The sequence below is a fragment of the Geotrypetes seraphini genome, chromosome 8 (assembly GCF_902459505.1).
Source record: "Geotrypetes seraphini chromosome 8, aGeoSer1.1, whole genome shotgun sequence".
Taxonomy (NCBI): Eukaryota; Metazoa; Chordata; class Amphibia; order Gymnophiona; family Dermophiidae; genus Geotrypetes; species Geotrypetes seraphini.
In genome coordinates, this window is record NC_047091.1 from 154,915,680 (window position 1) to 154,937,166 (window position 21,487).

The 21,487-nt window shown below is 44.1% G+C and overlaps 2 protein-coding genes across 9 annotated transcripts in view; one reads left to right on the top strand and one right to left on the bottom strand.

Moving 5' to 3' along the window:
• The window catches only part of LOC117364850 (hydroxycarboxylic acid receptor 1-like), a 206,749-nt gene that overhangs the window by 141,601 nt on the left and 43,661 nt on the right, over positions 1–21,487 (top strand). The gene's annotated exons all lie outside the window — the stretch shown is intronic.
• The window catches only part of KNTC1 (kinetochore associated 1), a 262,047-nt gene that overhangs the window by 50,311 nt on the left and 190,249 nt on the right, over positions 1–21,487 (bottom strand). For all 3 annotated transcript variants that reach the window (XM_033954527.1, XM_033954525.1, XM_033954526.1), the window contains 2 exons: positions 18,468–18,678; positions 3,733–3,845 (listed from right to left, as the gene is read on the bottom strand). In XM_033954527.1, the coding sequence (XP_033810418.1) occupies positions 3,733–3,845; positions 18,468–18,678 (324 nt within the window). The remainder of the gene's footprint in view (positions 1–3,732; positions 3,846–18,467; positions 18,679–21,487) is intronic.

The window sequence follows — 21,487 nt, forward strand, 5'->3', positions numbered from 1 at the left end:
GAAAATTTCAGATCGACTACATTGTGGTGATGTAGAAGCCAGTGCTGAACGAGGGGAGCTTCTTGTATGTGTGCTCATCAGTAGAATTAGATCTGGCATACAAGAAGCTCCCCTCGTTCAGCACTGGCTTCTACATCACCACAATGTAGTCGATCTGAAATTTTCTATACTGGATTTAGCAGTTCTTACTAGAGGTGGTGATACATCTAAACTACTCTGGTGCAAAGAACAGCAGTGGATTTTTGAATTAAACACGTTGCACCCTCACGGGTTAAACAATGAGATTGAATGGGTTGCTTTCCTGTAACTTTTTTCTGTTTTGGTATTTTCACAGTTTTTTTTTATTTTATTTGGCTTTATTCATAGCAACAGCTGTCACAGTAACCTTTTGACGTTTTTTGACGTCACTATGTTTTGACGGAGGTCACCCTCCCCCTCCCCCTTCCTTCAGTATAAATCGAGTGAGGCGGGTAGCGGTCCCCGTGGTTTGGAATGTTCGAATTCAGTGTACGATGTGTGAGTGTTCAGTGCTTCCTTCCCTTTTATCCTTGCCTATAAGATGGTATAATTTCCCTCATCGTAGCATGTTAGAGTAGCTTGCTACGGTGTGTGGTTTCTGATATCAATTTATTATTTTTCAGATTTTCTCTTGGAAAAGCATCATGTCTGCACAGAGGGTTTAAAACGTGATTTTGGGTCTCCTGAAGCAGAACTCGAAACGGGGCCGCGTTGGGACCCCTAAGAGCTTTAAGATTTTTGAGATAAATGTGCATTGCATCATTCTTCCATTGAGAGATATTTTTGCATAAGAGATTTTGAATATTTCGTGTTGAGCTTGCAAAAACAATTCAACATTTTACCAGTGGTCAGAAAGTGATTTTTCACGCACCAATGCAATGACTGGACGATAAACTCTTCCCTTAAGAGGAGGTTTTCACCCCCTCTTCAGAGTTTCACTTTTCTGAGCATTTTTTTCAGAGTGTTAGCCGCTTTCTCCTCACTGGTATTTATCACCATTAGTCAGTCTCCTATTATTGTCATAGCCATTTTTCTGACTAGTATTGATACATTAGTCCCTGTATCTTTTTAAAGATAGATGTAGGGCAGAAAGTAAAGGAGAACAATACAGCAAAAGGATAACAAGGTCCTGGAAACAGTTAAAAGCACAGAGAGAAGGAAGTGCAGTCAGAGCCTGGGAAAAGATGATTAGAAAAATAAAATCACCAGACAGCAAAGATAGGAAAAATGATTTTATTTTCAGTTCAATGATTGAAATATGTTAGTTTTGAGAATTTATATCTGATGTCTATATTTTGCACTGTTGGGGAAGAAATGCATTTCTCTCTATTTCTCTGGTGGTGTACTGTGTGCATAGAGTTTGGCATCATGAGTTTCAGTTGTGAATATTAGGATTTTTAGTTTATGGTTCTGTATTTGTATAGGGTTCATTGTGTGACCAAGGCCAGGTGTTCAGTAGGAATGAATGTCAAGAAGCATTATTGGCATCATGGCCCCAAGTAAGATATTTGTTGGCTCTCCTTCAGCCTTTTTGGACCCAAAACAGCCCTCGCTTAAAAATTAACAAAGACCACTGCCCTAGAAGGAGGGAGTGGACATTCCTCCTGCCGATTATTTTTTCATTGTTCAGGGAAAGGGGAAGAGGTGCATGCCATGGGGCAGGGAGGGGAGGTTCTTGGCAGCAGGAAGAAGTGGGCATCCCTCCTGCTTCTCTTTATTTTTGTTCCGGGGTTTGTTGGAGGGGGAGGGTGCAGCTCAACTTTATTTTTTTTTTTCAAAACACGAGGAGAGGGGAAGGGGAGGGGGTCCTGTCTGTTCTGGGGTGGGGGGGAGTCAGTTCCATATGAAGGGGGCACTGGATGGTAGGAGGAAGTGAGCATCCCGCCTGCCAATTTTTAAAAAAAAATGTTCGGAGTGTTTAGAAGGTGAGGCGGTTCGCAGCATTGTGGAGGGGGGAGAGTGGCGGCAGCAGGAGTGGGCATCCCTCCTGACTCTCTATCTTTGTTCCAGGGATTGTCGGGGGGGGGGGGGGAAGGACAGCTCAATTTTTTTTATGGGGCAGATACTGTGTGTGTGTGTGTGTGTGTAACACACCACATCTGTGCAATTAAAAAAAGAAAACCGAAAAAAAAACTACAGATGAGTGGCAGGATGCTGCTTTGGGGCTTACCCTGCTGCTCTGCCAGCTTTGCGCATGTGTGAAAGTCGGTTTCTAAACAATCGATTGAATGGAATTACGGTCGACCTCCACAAAACTAATTTGCATGGAAAGCCGTTTGAACATCAAACACCGTTATAAAGTCGGCCCCCCAATAAATCAGCCCACAGCGACCCGCACAGTCTTAATGACCGTTTTTAGTGCATCTCGCTCTTAAACATCCAGAAGCCTCTGTCTGCTATGTGTTTGATTACAAAATGAATAAAATAAAGTATTAACGTTACTGGATTAGTCATAAGGCCAAATGTGCTACAAAGCTTTCTGTATAGGGGAAAATTACTTAGACCCTCCACTGATTAACTTTGAAAGATAGTTAGATAAACATTAATGTCTGAAATCTGCTCCTTCCCAAGTTGACTGGTTACATTTTGGCCAGGCAAATCACAGCCCATAAAAACTTTAGCCAGACACAAAAAGGTGGCACTGGAGAAGGGAACTTGCATGATTGGCAAGAGTGGGTGAAAAGGTGCAAACAGTTGGATTGAGATAACTTATAATTGAGCCCTTAGTTCTCTGCAGCTTCTCCAATATATTGCCACTGTAGAAATACCAGAGGGAGCACATAAGAATATCCAGAATTATGCTCTGAAAACCTAATCAGGATACAAAAAGATTTTTAAGCAGCAAGAATATGAGCCAGTATTTGCTGGATTTTTAAGAATTAATTTATTTACTTTCCATTGTATGGGTGGATTTTTAATATTTATATGGAACTATTTTTCATCATAACTTGCTTTAAGATAGATAGGATAATGTAAGAAATCAAATGGAAGTAAATAACACACATGAAGTTGGCATTTTAGTAAAATCTAACTGTTTCTGAAGAATTCTATAAATTGGATTTAACACAAAGGTCAATTTCTTTGTTCCTTTTTTTAACTTTTGTGATAGCTACACTATGGGGGCACCAACAAATTTAGGGCTCCTTTTACTAAGCTGCACTGCATTTCTACGAGTGCTAGACGCTAACATTGAGTTGGTGTTAGTTATTGGCGCGTAGCGCAGGGTTACTGCGTGCGGCAATGCAGAGCATGCTAAAAACGCTAGCACACCTTAGTAAAAGGAGCCGTGTGTGCTAACCACTAAGACACCTATAAGAATATAAAGGGCATCTTAGTATTTAGAGCCCCCTATTAGTAAACATTTCCTCAAGATAAAATTGATCTAAATATTTTCCCTATATGATTTAAGCTTCAAAAGGTCCAATATACTTTCCAAGGAAAGATATTTAAAGAAATTACACTAGGAAAATTAATGCCAGGGAAATTTTTCATTTAAGCTATTTACCTGATAAAACCAAAGCCTTTTAATCAGTTCTCAGTGGATATAAAGCCATCAGGACAAGGGGTATTATGAGGGCGGCAGGCTAAACCAGGGTTTTAATTACACCCACAGATTTGTACTATAGGGAATAACCATTTTTTTTTCTGCTGAAGAGACATATTTTGCTTTGCATAAATATAACATTTGAAATTTCTCACACAAACAATACTCACATTTCCAATAAGTTGTGAATTTGTACATAACCATTTTTCCAGTAGCACATCTCGGATTTTGGACATGTTCAAATTGTTAAGGTCTGCTATCTGTTTGGCTGCAGTATGAATATCTATAGAAAGATTTAAAATGAAAAAACAAAACTTAGCTACCGTATTTTGGGGGTGAGACAAAGAAGAAATTAAGTTCAAATAATAGCTAATTATTTCATTTATTAGTTCATTCACATGCATAAGATTCAAATTAGAAAACAAGGACACATAAATGTTAAGGATTCTATATCAACTTTAATCCACCTCTGTAAAATAGCAAAATTCATAAAAGTGCAAATTCAATTATATAAGACTCTCAACAAGGCCCGCCTTCTTCAGGAGAAGGAACAATCCTTAATATCGAGGCAAAATGTTATAAGAAAAGCACTTAGGTTAACAAATCCAAGTCAGGAAAATAAACTAAGGGTTTCACCCATTACCGCATGATTTGTTGACCTAAATGCTTTTTTCACAACATTTTGTCTTGATAATAAGGATTATTTCTTCTCCTGATGCAGGCGGACCTGCTGGAGACTGAACTCTGAGGACTTTCTTAAGAGATCAGACTCTACAGATGACCCTTGAAGGGAGGAATGCTGGCCTAGTGCCTAACCCTCAGTAAGCCTGGTTCTAAGAGAGAGGTTGTAGAGGATCAGCATTAAAGATAGTTTTCAAAAAACCTGTGAACCTGTGAAAGTTTGCCTCTGCCCGCCCACACACCCTCCCCTGATCAATTTCTTTGACTGGGTGACCAGAGAATTGGATAGAGGGTGTTCGCTAGATGTGGTGTATTTAGATTTTAGCAAAGCACATCTAATAAATAAACTGAGTGCCCTTGGGATGGGTCCCAAAGTGACAGGCTGGGTCAAGAACTGGTTGAGTAGAAGGTGACAGAGGGTAGTGATCAATGGAGATTGCTCTGAGGAAAGGGATGTTACCAGTGGTGTGCCTCAAGGTTCTGTTCTTGGGCCTGTTCTTTTTAACATTTTTATAAACGATATTGCTGAAGGGTTATTGGGTAAGATTTGCCTCTTTGCGGATAATACCAAAATGTGCAATAGAGTAGACACCCAGGATGGTGTGAATAACATGAAGAAAGACCTGGCGAAGCTTGAAGAATGGTCTGAAATTTGGCAGCTAAAATTTAATGCTAAGAAATGCAAGGTCATGCATTTGGGCTGCAAAAACCTGAGGGAAGGATACAGTTTAAGGGGTGAAGAACTTATGTGCATGACAGAAGAGCGGGGCTTGGGTGTGACTGTATGTGATGATCTTAAGGTGGCCAAACAAGTTGAAAAGGTGAAGGTAAAAGCTCAAAGGATGCTAGGTTGCATAGGGAGAGGTATGGCCAGTAGGAAAAAGGAGGTATTGATGCCTCTGTATAAAACACTAGACGCAGTGGAAAAATGGATGGTAGACCACAAACTGAAACTAAACTCAGATAAAACAAAAATCCTTCTGCTCGAAAAGGCCAAAACCCCCACCATCACAGAACTGGAAATTAAGAACACCAAACACCCAATACAGCCCGAACTTAAATTCCTAGGAGTAACGAAAGACAGGTGCTGCACAATGCAGGTCCAAATCAATAAGACAACCCAGAAAGCTTTTTTAATTATGAGAAATCTACGTAAAATAAGAAAATTCTTCAACCCAGAGCAATTCAGGCTAATTGTCCAATCCCTAGTCTTAGGTCTACTGGACTATTGCAATTCCCTCTATCTACCTTGCCCTGTCAACATGCTAAAACAACTTCAGTCTATACAAAACACCACTCTCAGACTGATCTACTCTCTGAGAAAATATGATCACATCACCACTGCCTTCCTAGATTCTCACTGGCTATTAATACAAGCACAAATTCAATTCAAATTCTACTGTCTATTATTCAAAGCATTAAACGGCTCTGCCCCCTCCTACCTAAACAACCGCCTAAATCAGATCTTCACCACAAGATAAAGAAGAAACCTGACCCCATTTACCTACCCTCCGCTCAAAGGCACTCAGCGCGAGAAGATGTTTGACAACCTTCTTGCGACGCAAGCAGCGAAATTTGACCACTCCATCTCCAATCTGCTGACGGCAACGGGTGACCTCAAATCATTTTGAAAAGAAATCAAAACCCTGCTATTCAAAAAATTTATCCAGATACCTTAACCCTCCCCCCTATCCTCCCTGGTAAATTCCCCTCCCAAAGCCTCCACTCTGGTAATCTCTTCCTCCTCAAAATACCAAACAAGAATACAGATCCTTAAAATGTAATGTAATCTTATTTGTAACTTATTTGCAATATTACCTAGAAATGCCCAGTCATTTTATTATCCAATTTGCAAGTTCTCCTGGAAATTATCCAGCTATCTTACCTCTTTTGTAACCAAAAAACAATTGTAACTTTACTGGAAATGTCCAGTTAGCTCTTTTGTAATCCGCCTTGAATTGCAAGGTATAGGCGGAATAGAAGTCACTAATGTAATGTAATGTATAAGACTCTGGTAAGATCTCATTTAGAATATTGAGTACGATTCTGGAGGCTGCACCTTCAAAAAGATATAAAAAGAATGGAGTCTGTCCAGAGAAAGGCTACTAAATTGGTGCATTGTCTTCGTCATAAGGAGTATGGGGGACAGACTTAAAGATCTCAATCTGTATACTTTGGAGGAAAGGCGGGAGAGGGGAGATATGATAGAGACATTTAAATACTTACATAATGTAAATGCGCAATGAGAGGGCATAGGATGAAGTTAAAAGGTGATAGGCTCCGGAGTAATCTAAGGAAATACTTTTTTACAGAAAGGGTGGTAGATGCATGGAACAGTTTCCCAGAAGAGGTGGTGGAGACAGAGACAATGTCTGAATTCAAGAAGGCCTGGGATAGGCACGTGGGATCTCTCGGAGAGAGAAAGAGATAATGGTTACTGCGAATGGGCAGACTAGATGGGCCATTTGGCCTTTATCTGCCATCATTTTTTTATGTTTCTATATAACATGGTCATGTTGAGAGTTATTTATGATTAAATTTGCACTTTTATGAACTCTGCTATTTTACAGTGGTAGATTAAAGTTGATATAGAATCATTAACATTTACATATCCTACTTGGTTTGTTTTCTGCTGTGTGCTACGTGGGACCCTTTTTCTCCTTTTCTGTTTTCTAGGATTCAAATACCCTTGTTTTATTCATAGATTGAAGTAAATATAGATAGCAGTTGCTTGGGTACCAGGTTGATGGATACTAATTCATATGTAAAAAGTAGACTCATGGAAAAAGTTTTCCTATTTTTGTGTGATCCGTGCATAGGTAATCCTGGAGGAGCAGCGAGGGCAAAATGGAGGCAGAGTTGTGACATTCATGTGATTTTAGAAAATATGCAAGCATGCTTGTTGGGGGTATTTGATAAATGCTTTTTCATGGAGAACCTTTCATATGCCGAAAGGTTGGACAAGCTGGGGCTCTTTACCCTGGAAAAGCGGAGACTGAGAGAGTTCATGATAGAGACTTATAAAATCATGAAGGGCATAGAGAAGGTGGAGAGGGACAGATTCTTTAGACTAGCGGGGACAACAAAAACAAGAGGTCATTCAGAAAAACTGAGAGGAGACAGATTCAAAACGAATGCAAGGAAGTTCTTCTTTACTCAGAGGGTGAACACCTGGAACACGCTTCCAAGTGAGGTGATAGGAGAGAGTATAATACTGGGGTTCAAAAAGGGACTGGATGACTACCTAGAAGCGAAGGGGATTACAAGGTACAGATAGAGGGTTACTTACAGGACAATTAAGCGAATAGGGTATGAACGTTTTAGGTTAGGAGCACTTACAGGTCATGGACCTGGGGGGCCGCCGCGGGAGCGGACTGCCGGGCACGATGGAACCCTGGTCTGACTCGGCAGGGGCAATGCTTATGTTCTTATATTATGTGTATATCCCATTATGTGCATGTGAAAATAAATTACCCATGATGAAAAGAAGTGTAGACTTTTATGCAACTCGGATGTAGGCATGTTTGGAGACATAGCAATGTTATAATTTACAGGCGTTATTTATTTTTATTTGTTTATAGTATTTATATACCACTTATAGCCTAAGTGGTTTACATTCAGGCACTCAAGTATTTTTCCCCTATCTGTCCCAGTGGGCTCACATTCTACCTAATGCACCTGGGGCAATGGGGGATTAAGTGGCTTGCCCAGGGTCACACAGAGCAGTGTTGGATTTGAACCCACAACCTCAGGGTGCTGAGGCTGTAGCTCTAACCATTATACCACACATTTCTACCTACTCCTAAGCAACTGCAAATGTAAACAGGTTAATTTTACCAGAGATTTCTGAGGGCATTTTATAAAGATATACCGTATTTTCACATAGATAACGCGCACCCGTGTAAAACGCGCACATGGGTATAGCGCGCAAAAAACACACATTTATGTACAGAAATTTTTATATACCGCGCACACCCGTATACCGCGCATGCTGCCCGACTCTCCCGTCGCCGCCTGACTCTCCTTTCGCCCGCCCCGACTCTTCTCTGGCCACCCCGACTCTCCTTTCGCCCGCCCGACTCTCCTCTCCCCCTTCACCCCCCAGGACCGCTCGCACCCCCACCCCGAAGGACCGCTCGCAGGCACCCGCACCCCCACCCGAAGGACCGCTCGAACGCACTCCCACCCGCACCCGCACCCCCACCCTGAAGGACCGCTCGCACCCCCACAGCCTCCTGACCCCCCCATCATGTAGAAGCTCCTACCGGTGTCCTGCTGCTTCCTCTTAGCGGTCCCGACTCCCCGACACGATCGGGGCAAGAGGGAGCTCAAGCCCTCTTGCCCCAGCCAACCGCGGCACCCCCGACACGATCGGGGCAAGAGGGAGCTCAAGCCCTCTTGCCCCAGCCAACCGCGGCACCCCCGACACGATCGGGGCAAGAGGGAGCTCAAGCCCTCTTGCCCCAGCCAACCGCGGCACCCCCGACACGATCGGGGCAAGAGGGAGCTCAAGCCCTCTTGCCCCCCCCGACTCCCCAACTCCCCGACAATATCGGGCCAGGAGGGAGCCCAAGTCCTCCTGGCTCTTGCGAACCCCCCCCCCCCCCGCTAGTTGTTCGGGCCAGGAGGGAGCCCAAACCCTCCTGGCCACGGCGACCCCCTACCCCTACCCCGCACTACATTACGGGCAGGAGGGATCCCAGGCCCTCCTGCCCTCGACGCAAACCCCCCCTCCCCCCAACGACCGCCCCCCCCCCAAGAACCTCCGACCGCCCCCCCCAGCCGACCCGCGACCCCCCTGGCCGACCCCCACGACCCCCCCACCCCCCTTCCCCGTACCTTTGGTAGTTGGCCGGACAGACGGGAGCAGTGTTCCCTCTAAGCGGGCGGGTGTTGTGAGCAAACTTTTTTCACCGTGAGCCAAAAATATCGGGCGCCAGCAAGTTATGAGCCAACTCGCCCGATTCTCCTCTCGCCGCCCTGCCATCTGCCGTACGCCTCTTCCGATCGTGCGCTGTGACGAGAAACGTGTGCGCTGCGATGTAATATTTTGTGCGCCAGCGCACGCCAGCGCAGCTTAGCGGGAACACTGGTTCAAATGGTTTTATTTATTTCCCCAAATTTATTTTTGTTATACGCATTGAAAATATTTGATATTGCGTTTAAATCAAAATCTCAATAAACTTGAAACGAGTGCCCGTGAGATTGTGGGAGGGTTAAATACTCAAAACTTAGAAGTTTTTGCTACGCCAGCTTTCTGGTATCTTTACATACAGTGGCGTACCTAGCATATGTAACAGCCGGGGCCCATCATTTTTTGGCACCCCCCCCCCATCTGTAAGAAAAACATGATTTTTAGTAACAAACCACACGTCACACATGAGTACCTAGGAAAAGGCAGCATCTTACATATTGCAGTGAGCAGTACATCAATACACCCATTGTAAAACTAAACAAGCCAGACCAGCACAGATCAATCCTACACCGTCAATCCTAACAGAAAACCATGTCTTTCGAACACACAGAACACAGAAAACACCTTCGCCTAGTAAGGAATATGTAATCACAAACTAACCCCTCCCTCTTTTACAAAACTGTAGTGTGGATTTTAGCTACGGAGGTAACAGCTCTGATGCTCATAAAATTCTGAGCATCAGAGCTGCTACCACCAAGGCTGGTGCTAAAAACGCTTCACAGTTTTGTAAAAGGGGGGATAAAATAAAAATACATAGACAAAGGTTAAATTGAACCAGCAAGAAGCTGGACTCTGCATACAATGCTTCACAGAAACAGTGACACATGTCTCCTAAAGCAATAAATAAATAGAAATTTTTTTCTACCTTTGTCTTCTGTGGTTTCTCCTTTCCTCATCTTCTTGTAACTCTCTTCCTTCCATTCACTGTCTGCCGTCTCTCTTCCCCTATATGGCATCTTCTCTCCTTCTATGCCCCTTCCAGAAACTGTATGCCTCCCCCTTCCATCTCTCCTTTCACCCCATTGGTCTGGCATCTCTCTCCTCGCCTTCCCTCTCCCACACCTCTCCTCATAGTCTGGTATCTCCCCTTCCCTGATTCTCTGGCATCTCTCTCCTTTCCTTTTCTTCCATCTTTCGTTCCCCCTCCATGCTCTCACATCTCCCCCTTCCTTTTCCCTTAGACTGGCATACCTTCCTCCTATGCTCCAAGCCCTGGCATCTCCTTTAATTCCCTCCCTCATCTTCCTTCTCCCTCCAGCTGGGTACCGCAACACTCTTCCCTGCAGCTCTGCACTTCCCCACAATTGCCATGCTTCGGTTCCTCTTCTTCCTTCCTTCCTTCCTCCCCCCCCCCCCCGCGGGACCCTGCGGCACCATCAACTCTTACTCCCTCTAATGTCGGCCCTGCAGCTCCAGACTTCCTCGCACCTTCTCCCCTCCCCCTTTGGATCGCTATTATTTTAAATGTTATAGCCGCGGAGCTGTATCCATCAGTGGAGATGTCTAACCTCGGCCTGCCCCGGAACTCTTACTGCAGCAGCCGCCCGTCTAGGCAGGAACAGGAAGTCACTGTTGCAGTAAGAGTTCCGGGGCAGGCCGAGGTTAGACATCTCCACAGATGGATACAGCTCCGCGGCTATAACATTTAAAATAATAGCGATCCAAAGGGGGAGGGGAGAAGGTGCGAGGAAGTCTGGAGCTGCAGGGCCGACATTAGAGGGAGTAAGAGTTGATGGTGCCGCAGGGTCCCGCGGGGGGGGGGGGGGGGGAAGGAAGGAAGAAGAGGAACCGAAGCATGGCAATTGTGGGGAAGTGCAATCCCCCCAATGCGTCCCCTTACCTTACCTCCCCTTACCTTTGCGACGCGTGTGTGCGCTGTGAAGAGAAACTTTGCGCTGCGATGTAATATTTTGTGCGCGCGCGCAGGCCAGCGCACCTTAGCGGGAACACTGGACGGGAGCCAAACCCGCCTGTCCGGCAGGCAGCCAACGAAGGAATGAGGCCGGATTGGCCCATCCGTCCTAAAGCTCCGCCTACTGGTGGGGCCTAAGGCGCGTGGGCCAATCAGAATAGGCCCTGGAGCCTTAGGTCCCACCTGGGGGCGCGGCCTGAGGCACATGGTCGGGTTGGGCCCATGTGCCTCAGGCCGCGCCCCCAGGTGGGACCTAAGGCTCCAGGGCCTATTCTGATTGGCCCACGCGCCTTAGGCCCCACCAGTAGGCGGAGCTTTAGGACGGATGGGCCAATCCGGCCTCATTCCTTCGTTGGCTGCCTGCCGGACAGGCGGGTTTGGCTCCCGTCTGTCCGGCCAACTACCAAAGGTACGGGGAAGGGGGGTGGGGGGTCGTGGGGGTCGGCCAGGGGGGTCGCGGGTCGGCTGGGGGGGCGGTCGGAGGTTCTTGGGGGGGGCGGTCGTTGGGGGGGGAGGGGGTTTGCGTCGAGGGCAGGAGGGCCTGGGATCCCTCCTGCCCGTAATGTAGTGCGGGGTGGGGTTAGGGGGTCGCCGTGGCCAGGAGGGTTTGGGCTCCCTTCTGGCCCGATATTGTCGGGAAGTCGGCGGTCCTTCGGGGTGGGGGTGCGAGTGGTCCTGCCGGGGGGGGGATGTATCGGACGTCGGGGAGTCGGCCGGGCAAGAGGGCTTGGGCTCCCTCTTGCTCCGATCGTGGATGCGGGTGCGGGTGGGAGCGCGTGCGAGCGGTCGTTCGGGGTGGGGGTGCGAGCGGTCCTGCTGGGGGGGTGAATCGGGCGTCGGGCGGGGTGGGAACTATGTTTAAAAACTTTTGTATACCGCGCTCACGCATATAACGCGCGAGGGGTATGCGCGGTAGGTAAAAACGCGTATAACGCGCGCGTTATATGCGTGAAAATACGGTATACAGAAAGTGCCTATGTGTTTTTATAGACTAGGCCCAAAATACTTGCTTACTTGGCCTCCCGATTTAGGCAACTTGTTATAAAGGAGTTTCCATACACATTTACACTATCTTTGGACTACTGAGGCTAGTTCTGGTTCCCTATTTTATAAAGGTGCCTATGTTGCCTTTATGAAATAGGTACCTACTTTCGAAGTTTGACATAAGCATAAAATTATCCCCATTTTAATCTAATCTATTATTTATGGATTACACTATGCCTATACAGGTTCAAGATGATTTACAATAAGAGCCCATGCAGTTCATGGGGAGCTTACATAGCCCTGAGAGCTGGACAAGCAGCAGGAGAGAGTCGGGAGGCAGGAGTAAAGAGGAGGGAACAGAATCAGAGGAGGCAGAAGAGAGTGAGGGGCAGCGGCGAGAGGTATCTCAGACTACCCCCCCCCCCCAACATCAGAAGAGCATGGATCCGGAGCTCTGCCTTAAAAGGAAAGGGGCCAATGGTGCTCAGCCATTCAGCGTGTGTCAACGGCGAGCATTAAAGGCGCTCGCCTTAGCGAGAGCGCCTTTGCGAAGGGCCTTAAGATGAGCAGAGGGCAACCACAGCAGACACAGAGTATACACAAGCAACAAGCAAGCAAGAAGAGCAGAGGGCAAATATAGCAGACACAGAGGACACACTTAAAGCAAGCAAGAAGAGCAGAGGGCAACCACAGCAGACACAGAGGACACACATAAAGCAAGCAAGAAGAGTCCTTTTACAAAAAATTAAATAATATTTTGACAAAATTTGTTTGGCTTGGGAAAAAACCAAGAATTGCTTTAGTATCGTTGCAAAAATCAATTGTGGAGGGTGGGGTAAATTTTCCAAACTTTTATAGGTACCATCAAGCCTATATATTGCGTCAAGGTATGTATTGGATCCTCCCTGAGCTTATTGATCATCAACCAGATTGGTTACATTTGGAACGGAATTTGGTGTCCCCTATGAGACTTCCACATGTATTAAGTATCAGATTTCATAAATATGCTAAGGACAATATAATTTTATTGGATACTTGGAAAACTATTAAATTTATTGATAAATTAACAGAGGTACCAATAATGAAATCTACTTTACAGTCCTTATGGTTAAACTCCAAGATTCAAATAGGCGGTGCTGGAATCGCTTGGAAGAATTGGATGCAGGCAAATATTAGGACATTAGATGATCTTATTTCTAATGGTAATCTGCTTGAGTTTTCACAACTGCAGCATTCATTTGGTATTTCAAACACTCAACAATATAGGTGCTTGCAGTTGAAGCAGGCTATTCAGATGGGGTTCCCTGAATGGAAAAATTTGAAAACTTATTTTAGCTTGCAAATCCTTTGCTACCAAACAGATTTAATAGGACATCAGGCTGCCCAGTGGTATAAATTGATTTCTGGATTTTTAAATAAAAAACCAAAAAATAGTCTTAGAGATATTTGGAGTATCGAGTTAAAACAGCATATTTCTGTTTCTCGTTGGCCACGAATCTGGACTTGGAGATTAAGATGTACAATGTCAGCATCTATGAGACAAACATGGTTGTTTTTATTACATAGAATTTTTTGGACTCCAGTTCAGTTGAATAAAGTAGATAGTTCTAAATCTAATAGATGTTGGCATTGTCATATTGATATTGGGACTTTGGATCATCTTTTATTTTTTTGTCCATTGATACTTGGCTTTTGGAAGTCGATTTGGGGGCAAATTAATAATATTCTTCAATCCTCTATTCCTTTGACATTTGAAGCAATAATTTTTGGAACGATTCTACATGATAAACCCACTTTGGATAGAAATAAGTCGCCTTTTCATGATCTTATCAGGAATAGGGGTTCAAATGATCACATCTAATTGGAAAAATCATGATAGGATTAATTTTAGTTTTTGGTGGGCAACTGTATGTGCAACATATAAATATGAAAAGATTATGGCAGAGCGTTTAGGGTTTGTTAAATCCTTTAAGGGGATTTGGGGTCCATTAACTAATTTTGTCACATTATAATTAAAGTGATTCCTTTTTCTTTATGTTAGATTCCTTTGCACATCCAGGGTGGGTGGGAGGGTGTATTATTTATTTAGAGGTATAAATTTCATAATATTCTATAATATTGATGAGTATAATATAATATCATTACTGTTATAGGTTAAGAAGGGATTTAAAATTTTTATTGTAATATTTCTGATGTTAATAGTGTATTTTCATATAGTTTTTTTTTTCCGATTTTTCAAATGTATACATTGTCAAGTTCAAAATATCAATAAAGAAATAAAAAAATAAAAAAAAAAGAAGAGCAGAGGGCTACCACAGCAGACACAGAGGATACACAAGCAACAAGCAAGCAAGAAGAGCAGAAGGCAAATATAGCAGACACTGAGGACACACATAAAGCAAGCAAGAAGAGCAGAGGGCAAATATAGCAGATCTAGAGGACACACAAGCAACAAGCAAGCAAGAAGAGCAGAAGGCAAATATAGCAGACACCGAGGACACACATAAAGCAAGCAAGCAAGAAGAGCAGAGGGCAAATATAGCAAACCTAGAGGACACACAAGCAACAATCATGCAAGAAGAGCAGAGGGCAAATATAGCAGACACAGAGGACATACAAGCAACAAGCAAGCAAGAGGAGAGGACAAATATAGCAGACAAAGAGGACATACAAGCAACAAGCAAGCAAGAAGAGCAGAGGGCAAATATAGTAGACCTAGAGGACACACAAGCAACAAGTAAGCAAGAGCAGAGGGCAACTATAGCAGACAAAGAGGACACACAAGCAACAAGCAAGAAAGAAGAGCAGAGGGCAAATATAGCAGACACAGAGGACACACAGGCAACAAGCAAGCAAGAAGAGCAGAGGGCAAATATAGCAGACACAGAGGACACACAAGCAACAAGCAAGCAAGAAGAGCAGAGGGCAGACACAGAGTACACACAAGCAAGCAAGGGTAGCAGGTTAAAATCAGATGAGGGACCTCACAGTAACACCAAGGATGCTACATAAGGAAACAGGGAGAAGCCACTTCAGACATCAGACTGGCAAGTGGACAGCAATGGAAGCAGCAGACAGAAGCAGGATGTTGAACTACCCAGTTTTCTGCACTGTTTGCCATATGTGTAACTACTTCCCCTCTGGGAGGCGGTCTTATGTATGCACTCGATGCGAGGAACTGGAGTGCCTGAAGAATCAAGTCAGACTTCTGGAAGGCAGAATACTGGATCTAGAAGTACTTCGAGCAGTGGAGGAGGACAGAGAGGCAGAAAACTTCAAGACAGAGGAAACCATTGAGGAAGAAGTCTGGGAGTTAGAGAAGTTCATTGAGGAGGCATACAGGGAGGATGTGGAAAATCACCAGCAACAGTGGAACTGCCAAGATACACCTACAGTGAGTGAAGACCACCTGGAGGACAACCAAAAGGAAGAAATGGGTGACACAGCAGCAACACCTAGAAACAGCGGAGGGAACCCACAGGAAGACGAGTCCGTAGGGCATTAGAGGGAGATAAAGTGCACATAGGTTGGGAGAATGTCTGTTGTTTGAAGTCGTCAAGGGCAGATGAGGTACGATGCCAACTTTGTAGAGAATGGGCTAAATGTTCGAGGTGCAAAGATGGTGTGAGGGAATGAAGAATATTTGGAGTTGCTGAGATACGTACTGCTGTTGATTATTATTAGATACAATAAGATTTTAGGCACGCCATGGACTGCCAGAAGAACTAATAATTCAATTTTGGAAGAGATCAAACCGGCTATGTCACTCAAAGCCCAAATGATGAAGTTACGACTGTCATATTTTGGTCACACCATTAGAAGAGAGGGATCACTGGACATCATGTTTGGGAAGATTGAAGGAACCAGGCGAAGAGGCAACCTGCAATCAGATGGCTGGTCACATTGAAAATAACCACAGGGATGATGCTGGAGGACCTCTCCGGACTAGCACAAAACCGATTTCTTTGTAGATCTGTAATTCATCAAGTTGCTAGGACTTGGGCACGAGTGAATGGAACCTAACAACAAGAAGAATATGCTAGGTTTTGTTTTAATGATGATTTACTCTGCAATGTGTTTTGCAGTGCACTGCCTTGAATGGCTTGTCCAGGGAAGTAGAAAATAAAACCAAATAAAAAAACAGACATTATTTACTGCATGATACTTATGATTTAGTCAAGATACACAAACAAAACAAGAGAATCTAAAAAAATTTATATAAAAAAAGAATGGTTTATACATAGCTACCAACTTATTACTATTTGCCACTATTTCGGGACTCCCCCCACTGAACTGACCAACTAAATCCTCCCATGCCAGGACCCATCTCCTCTTCCCCATGTTTAAAAAAAAAAAAAAAAGTTGAGCCCCCAGGTACTTGTGACCTGCATTGGCCACTGTGGAAACATGATACTGGGCTAGATAGACTACTGGTCTGATCCAATATAGCTATTATTTATTTATATTCTTACTCAGGTTCCAGTTGGGAGACGTTTATCAGTTTTGGGTAACTTGGTAAATCTGGGTTAAAGTCAAAAAGGCTGTGACCAAGGTTTAAGATGTAAAAGCAATCTAAAAAAAGGAGAAATTAGGTCCTTACCTGCTAATTTTCTTTCTTTTAGTTCCTCCAGACTGGCACAGAAATGGATGAGTTTACGTTTCTCTGCCAGCAGGTGGAGACTGAGGCGCTAATTTTTAGTTACAGTACAAGTGGGCTGTGCAGTCCCTATTACAATCAGTCTTTACAAATAGCCAAGCAGAAATCAACTAGGCTGAACAAGAACATCATCCAGCGCATATTTGGTATGATATAGGGATAGAAAGTTCTGGTGAGTTCATTATAAATGGCTTTAAGCAAAATCAAAGAGTTTTGAGGCAGATAGAGGCTTTTTAAACAAAATCAGGAAATCCAAGATGGCTGCTTTGACAGCATTCTGGTGACAAAAAAAGGGCCTGGAAAAGCTATAGCAAAGTGAAAAATATTCAGGGAAGGGGCTGTTGGAAGTGAGGGGCCCTATATCTAGCCCCAGAAATCACCAAAACTGCCAACCTGAGACTCCCCGATTTTCCTATAGGCTATAATATCCTTTACTCACTGTGCTGTGCTGCAATGGTGCTATATAGCCTGCCTCAGCTCACACTGCAGCTGGATAGTGGATGAAGACTATTGCCTTATACAAGCATATCCTCAGTCCAGGACACTGTGATCTTCAGGCTGCCAGTTGGGCTGAAGCTGGACTAAGACCTCAGACCCCCCACAGACCCACGCATGGCATCGGGAGAAGAAAACATAGGCGGCACCTGTCAAAGTCCTCCCCAACCACTGCGGGGCCAAATAGCCTGTGCTCAAAAGCCTGATAAATCAGAGGCAAGCCTTGCCCCCAGGGGAGCCATCTCTAAGCTCCTTAAATGTTAGTTCTGGTTGGCTAGACAGGTTTCTTGAAAGGGTTGCTCTGTTAGTTGCAGATTGCTACTCAAAGGGTCTGCGTCTTCTCCCAGGCAAAGCTGGCACAGAGCTACTTGGGACCTCTTGAGCACTGAAAAACTCAAAACTTTGATAAAAAACCCAAACATATCAAACTTCTCAGAGCAGATCAGAAAGACACCTTCCAGCTTGCATGCCCAAAGAAAAAACTGAAGAGACAAGAGGCAGTACAGCTCACTGAGGAAGGAGGTAGAACTAAAGAAAAAGTGTACGATTCCTTCTGCACAGCTCGTGGTTAGGGGAAGTTAACCCATTCATATTCCATGTGCTCCAGAACTGTAGTATGAATGCAGAATCCTTCTCACCTCAACAAAAGCAAAAAGAAAGAGAATATTTGAAAGAAAACAAAACCATTTCTCATCATATTATTTCCCTTTAGAGAGATTCATGCATTGGATAAAACATTCCAGGAATAACTATGGAGATAGAGATGCTTTAAAGCACAGTGCACCAAAGATCCCTTGGAACTGTGGAGAGGCACATGGAAGCATTTAATTTGAGTATAAATACAGAGGATGTATATATGTACGTATTTTTAAATTAAGCGTAAACAAGTGAAAGAGATAGGGGAAGCAATGATATTTTTGAAATAGCTAATACTACCAACTATGAACAAAGAATTAAACCCCCACCCATAACGTAGTATTAAGCTTTACAGAGGCCCAGGAGAGCAAAGTTGCTGAAGGTGGGCAGAGTGACTGACAGATATGAAGAAACATGCACAGTACACTCCATTATTATATTAAAATGCAGTTAATATTACCAGCCCCAAGGGTCATTACTATTGAAAACCTGAGGAATTGCACCCTGTCTCCTCCTCCTCCAAAGAGGATATTATTTTTCACTACACCAAAATCTGCATACATACCGGGATAATCTCTGCCAGTTGGCTTTTTAATCCTTTCTCCGATACTGCAGTGTTCATAAAGAGAGATGATGAGACAAGCTGGCTTTCCTATCTGGTTTAAATACTCTTCTGTGTTCAGTTTGTGGGTGATCAGTACATATTCAGTGGATAATCTCTCATACAGCATTCTCAGCTTCTTCAGCAGGATTTTAGCATTTTCATGTGCTTCATCCTTTAAGAGAATATTACTTAAGTTAGAAAAAAAGGATTTCCTTCACTTTTCACTTTATAAAGCTTTTTCCATATGTAAAGGAAGGAAACAGCTCCTCTGGCACAATCAAGTTTTAATCTTACACAAATTCACAAGATAATACTGTAACAAGAGATATCCTAGGACAAGCAGGCAGTATATTCTCACATTTGGGTGATGTCATCCACGGAGTTCGGTATGGACAGTGCAAACGTATACTGTCACTTTAAATTTTTTGCAAGTCTCAAGACTGCCCGTACTGCGCATGCACCAGTGCCTTCCCACCTGGGTCCATCAGTTCTCAGTTTTCTGTGGTGCTGAGAAGCTGTGTATTTTTCTCCTGCAAATCAAACTACTTTTGTAGTGCCTTCCCGTTCAAAATTTACTATAATTTCTTTATTATTTTATTTTTCCTTCACCTTGGTAAATTTTTTTTCGTTTTGGATCTTCAGGCTCACCTCAGCCTGTTTTCAGGCTGGGAGAACACAAGAACATAAGATTTGCAGCTGCTGGGTCAGACCAGTGGTCCATCGTGCCCAGCAGTCCGCTCCTATGGTGGCCCTTAGGTCAAAGACTAGTGCCCTATTTGAGTCTAGCCTTACTTGTGTATGTTCTGTTCCAGTAAGAACTTATCCAACCTTGTCTTGAATCCCTGAAGGGTGCTTGTCCCAATAACAGCCTCCGGAAGAGCGTTCCAGATTTCTACCACTCTCTGGATGAAGAAGAACTTTCTTACGGTTGTACAGAATCTTTTCCCTTCCAACTTTAGCGAGTGCCCTCTCGTTCTCTTCACCTCGGGAGCAATGAGCTTTTTTCGGTATTACATCTACTTGACCTCCCCTGGACAAATGAGTACTTCAATTTAGAATCGGTGGTATTCCCTTCAGTGTCCAAGCCGTCCAATGCACTTGGTACAACAGGACCATTTTGGTTACTGACCCACACAACGGTGTGTCCAGTGCCTAGGTCCTTACCACCGACCTGATTCTTGCCTGCACTTTTCGAAATTGCAGAAGAGGTCACTTAAGGCTCATCAGATCCAATTCCAAAAACCTTTTGGAGAGACTTTGGGAGCATCAAGAATGTCAGTGGACTCTGACACCGGCAGACCATCTACAGCATCGGTACTGGTGCAGGCATTGACATCGCGCTCAACATTGGTGTCATCGGTATTTTGAACTGTTTATTTTTTCTTCTTGAAGTTGGACTGTTTTGAATTTGTGCCTTTTTGCCTCACTTTACTTTATTCATATCATTCTGACCTTTATGTTTGGACCAGTAAAATTGAAATATTTTCATTTATACTCCTTTTGTGTGTTTTGATTTTGGTTCCTGTTTTGGTGTCAGTCCAGTCCTGCAGGGTGACTCCAGGCTGGGTCACACGCTAGTGTTGTTTTTCGTTGTAACCACTGGGAGTGCTGTGGAGTCCCGGTCAGACCACAGTGTGGGTTACACCTCTCCCACCTCAGATCCGCTCCTAAACCGCATCCAATATTCACGGTTTTTCAAAATTCGTAGGTGCTCCTGGAATGGAACCCCCGCGAATTTCAGGGGAATACTATAGATGCCTTTTCGTACTTTCATCTAGATGTCCTAGAAGCATGGAAAAATAAGACATGATCGAGGTCTTAACAGATCAGTAACCGAGACAAATCTTAAATTCATGCCCTAGGGACTTCTCCTGAACCACAATAAAAGCTCTGCCAGACCCTCCTACTCCCCTAGCACTAGATCACTTCAAAATATAATTTTATTTGGAGGAGCAAAGATGATCAAAAAGCTTAAATTTATTTTCAACCAAATTCCAATCCCACATAATCCCACCTCCTCAATCCTGTCTTGTAAAGCACAGTAGAGCTTTTGATTGGTCATAAAGCCTTTTGCAACTGGTTTTCTCCCTTTTATATGAAAATATATTATTGATCAGTGTATGCTCCCTTATAACACTTCAACTATGCTAGTTAATGCAGCGAGGCTCTCCAGAATATATTCATTTCTTTCAACAATCCAATTTCTTCTACCTTTGGAAGATCACATTTAATTAATCTGAAGAAGTTCAGTCCTATTCTTCTCTACCGATTCTATAAGCTATATACTTAGGCAGACTGAGCTGTATCTGGCCAATTTCCTCTTCTGTAGTCACTTCTTAGAATATAAAATGGTTGCACTGGCAGAGGATGGGAACTGGAGTCCAGGAAAGCACAGTTACTTACCATAACAGGTGTTATCCAGGGACAGCAGGCAGATATTCTTGACTAATGGGTGACGGCACCGACGGAGCCCCGGTACGGACAATTTTAGAGTGATTGCATTCTAAACTTAGAAAGTTCTAGGTAGGCCGCACCGCGCGTGCCTTCCCGCCCGACGAAGGCGCGTGGTCCCCAGTTAGTATAAGCCAGCTAAGAAGCCAACCCGGGGAGGGACGCAAGAATATCTGCCTGCTGTCCCTGGATAACACCTGTTACGGTAAGTAACTGTGCTTTATCCCAGGACAAGCAGGCAGCATATTCTTGACTGATGGATGACCTCCAAGCTAACAAAAAGAGGGATGGAGGGAAGGTTGGCCATTAGGAAAATAAATTTTGTAAAACAGATTGACCGAAGTGTCCATCCCATCTGGAGAATGCATCCAGACAATAATGAGATGTAAAAGTATGAACTGAGGACCAAGTAGCAGCCTTGCAGATTTCCTCAATGGAAGTGGAACGGAGGAAAGCTACAGACGCTGCCATAGCTCTAACTTTGTGGCCCGTGACAGAACCTTCCAGTGTCAGGCCCGACTGAGCATAAC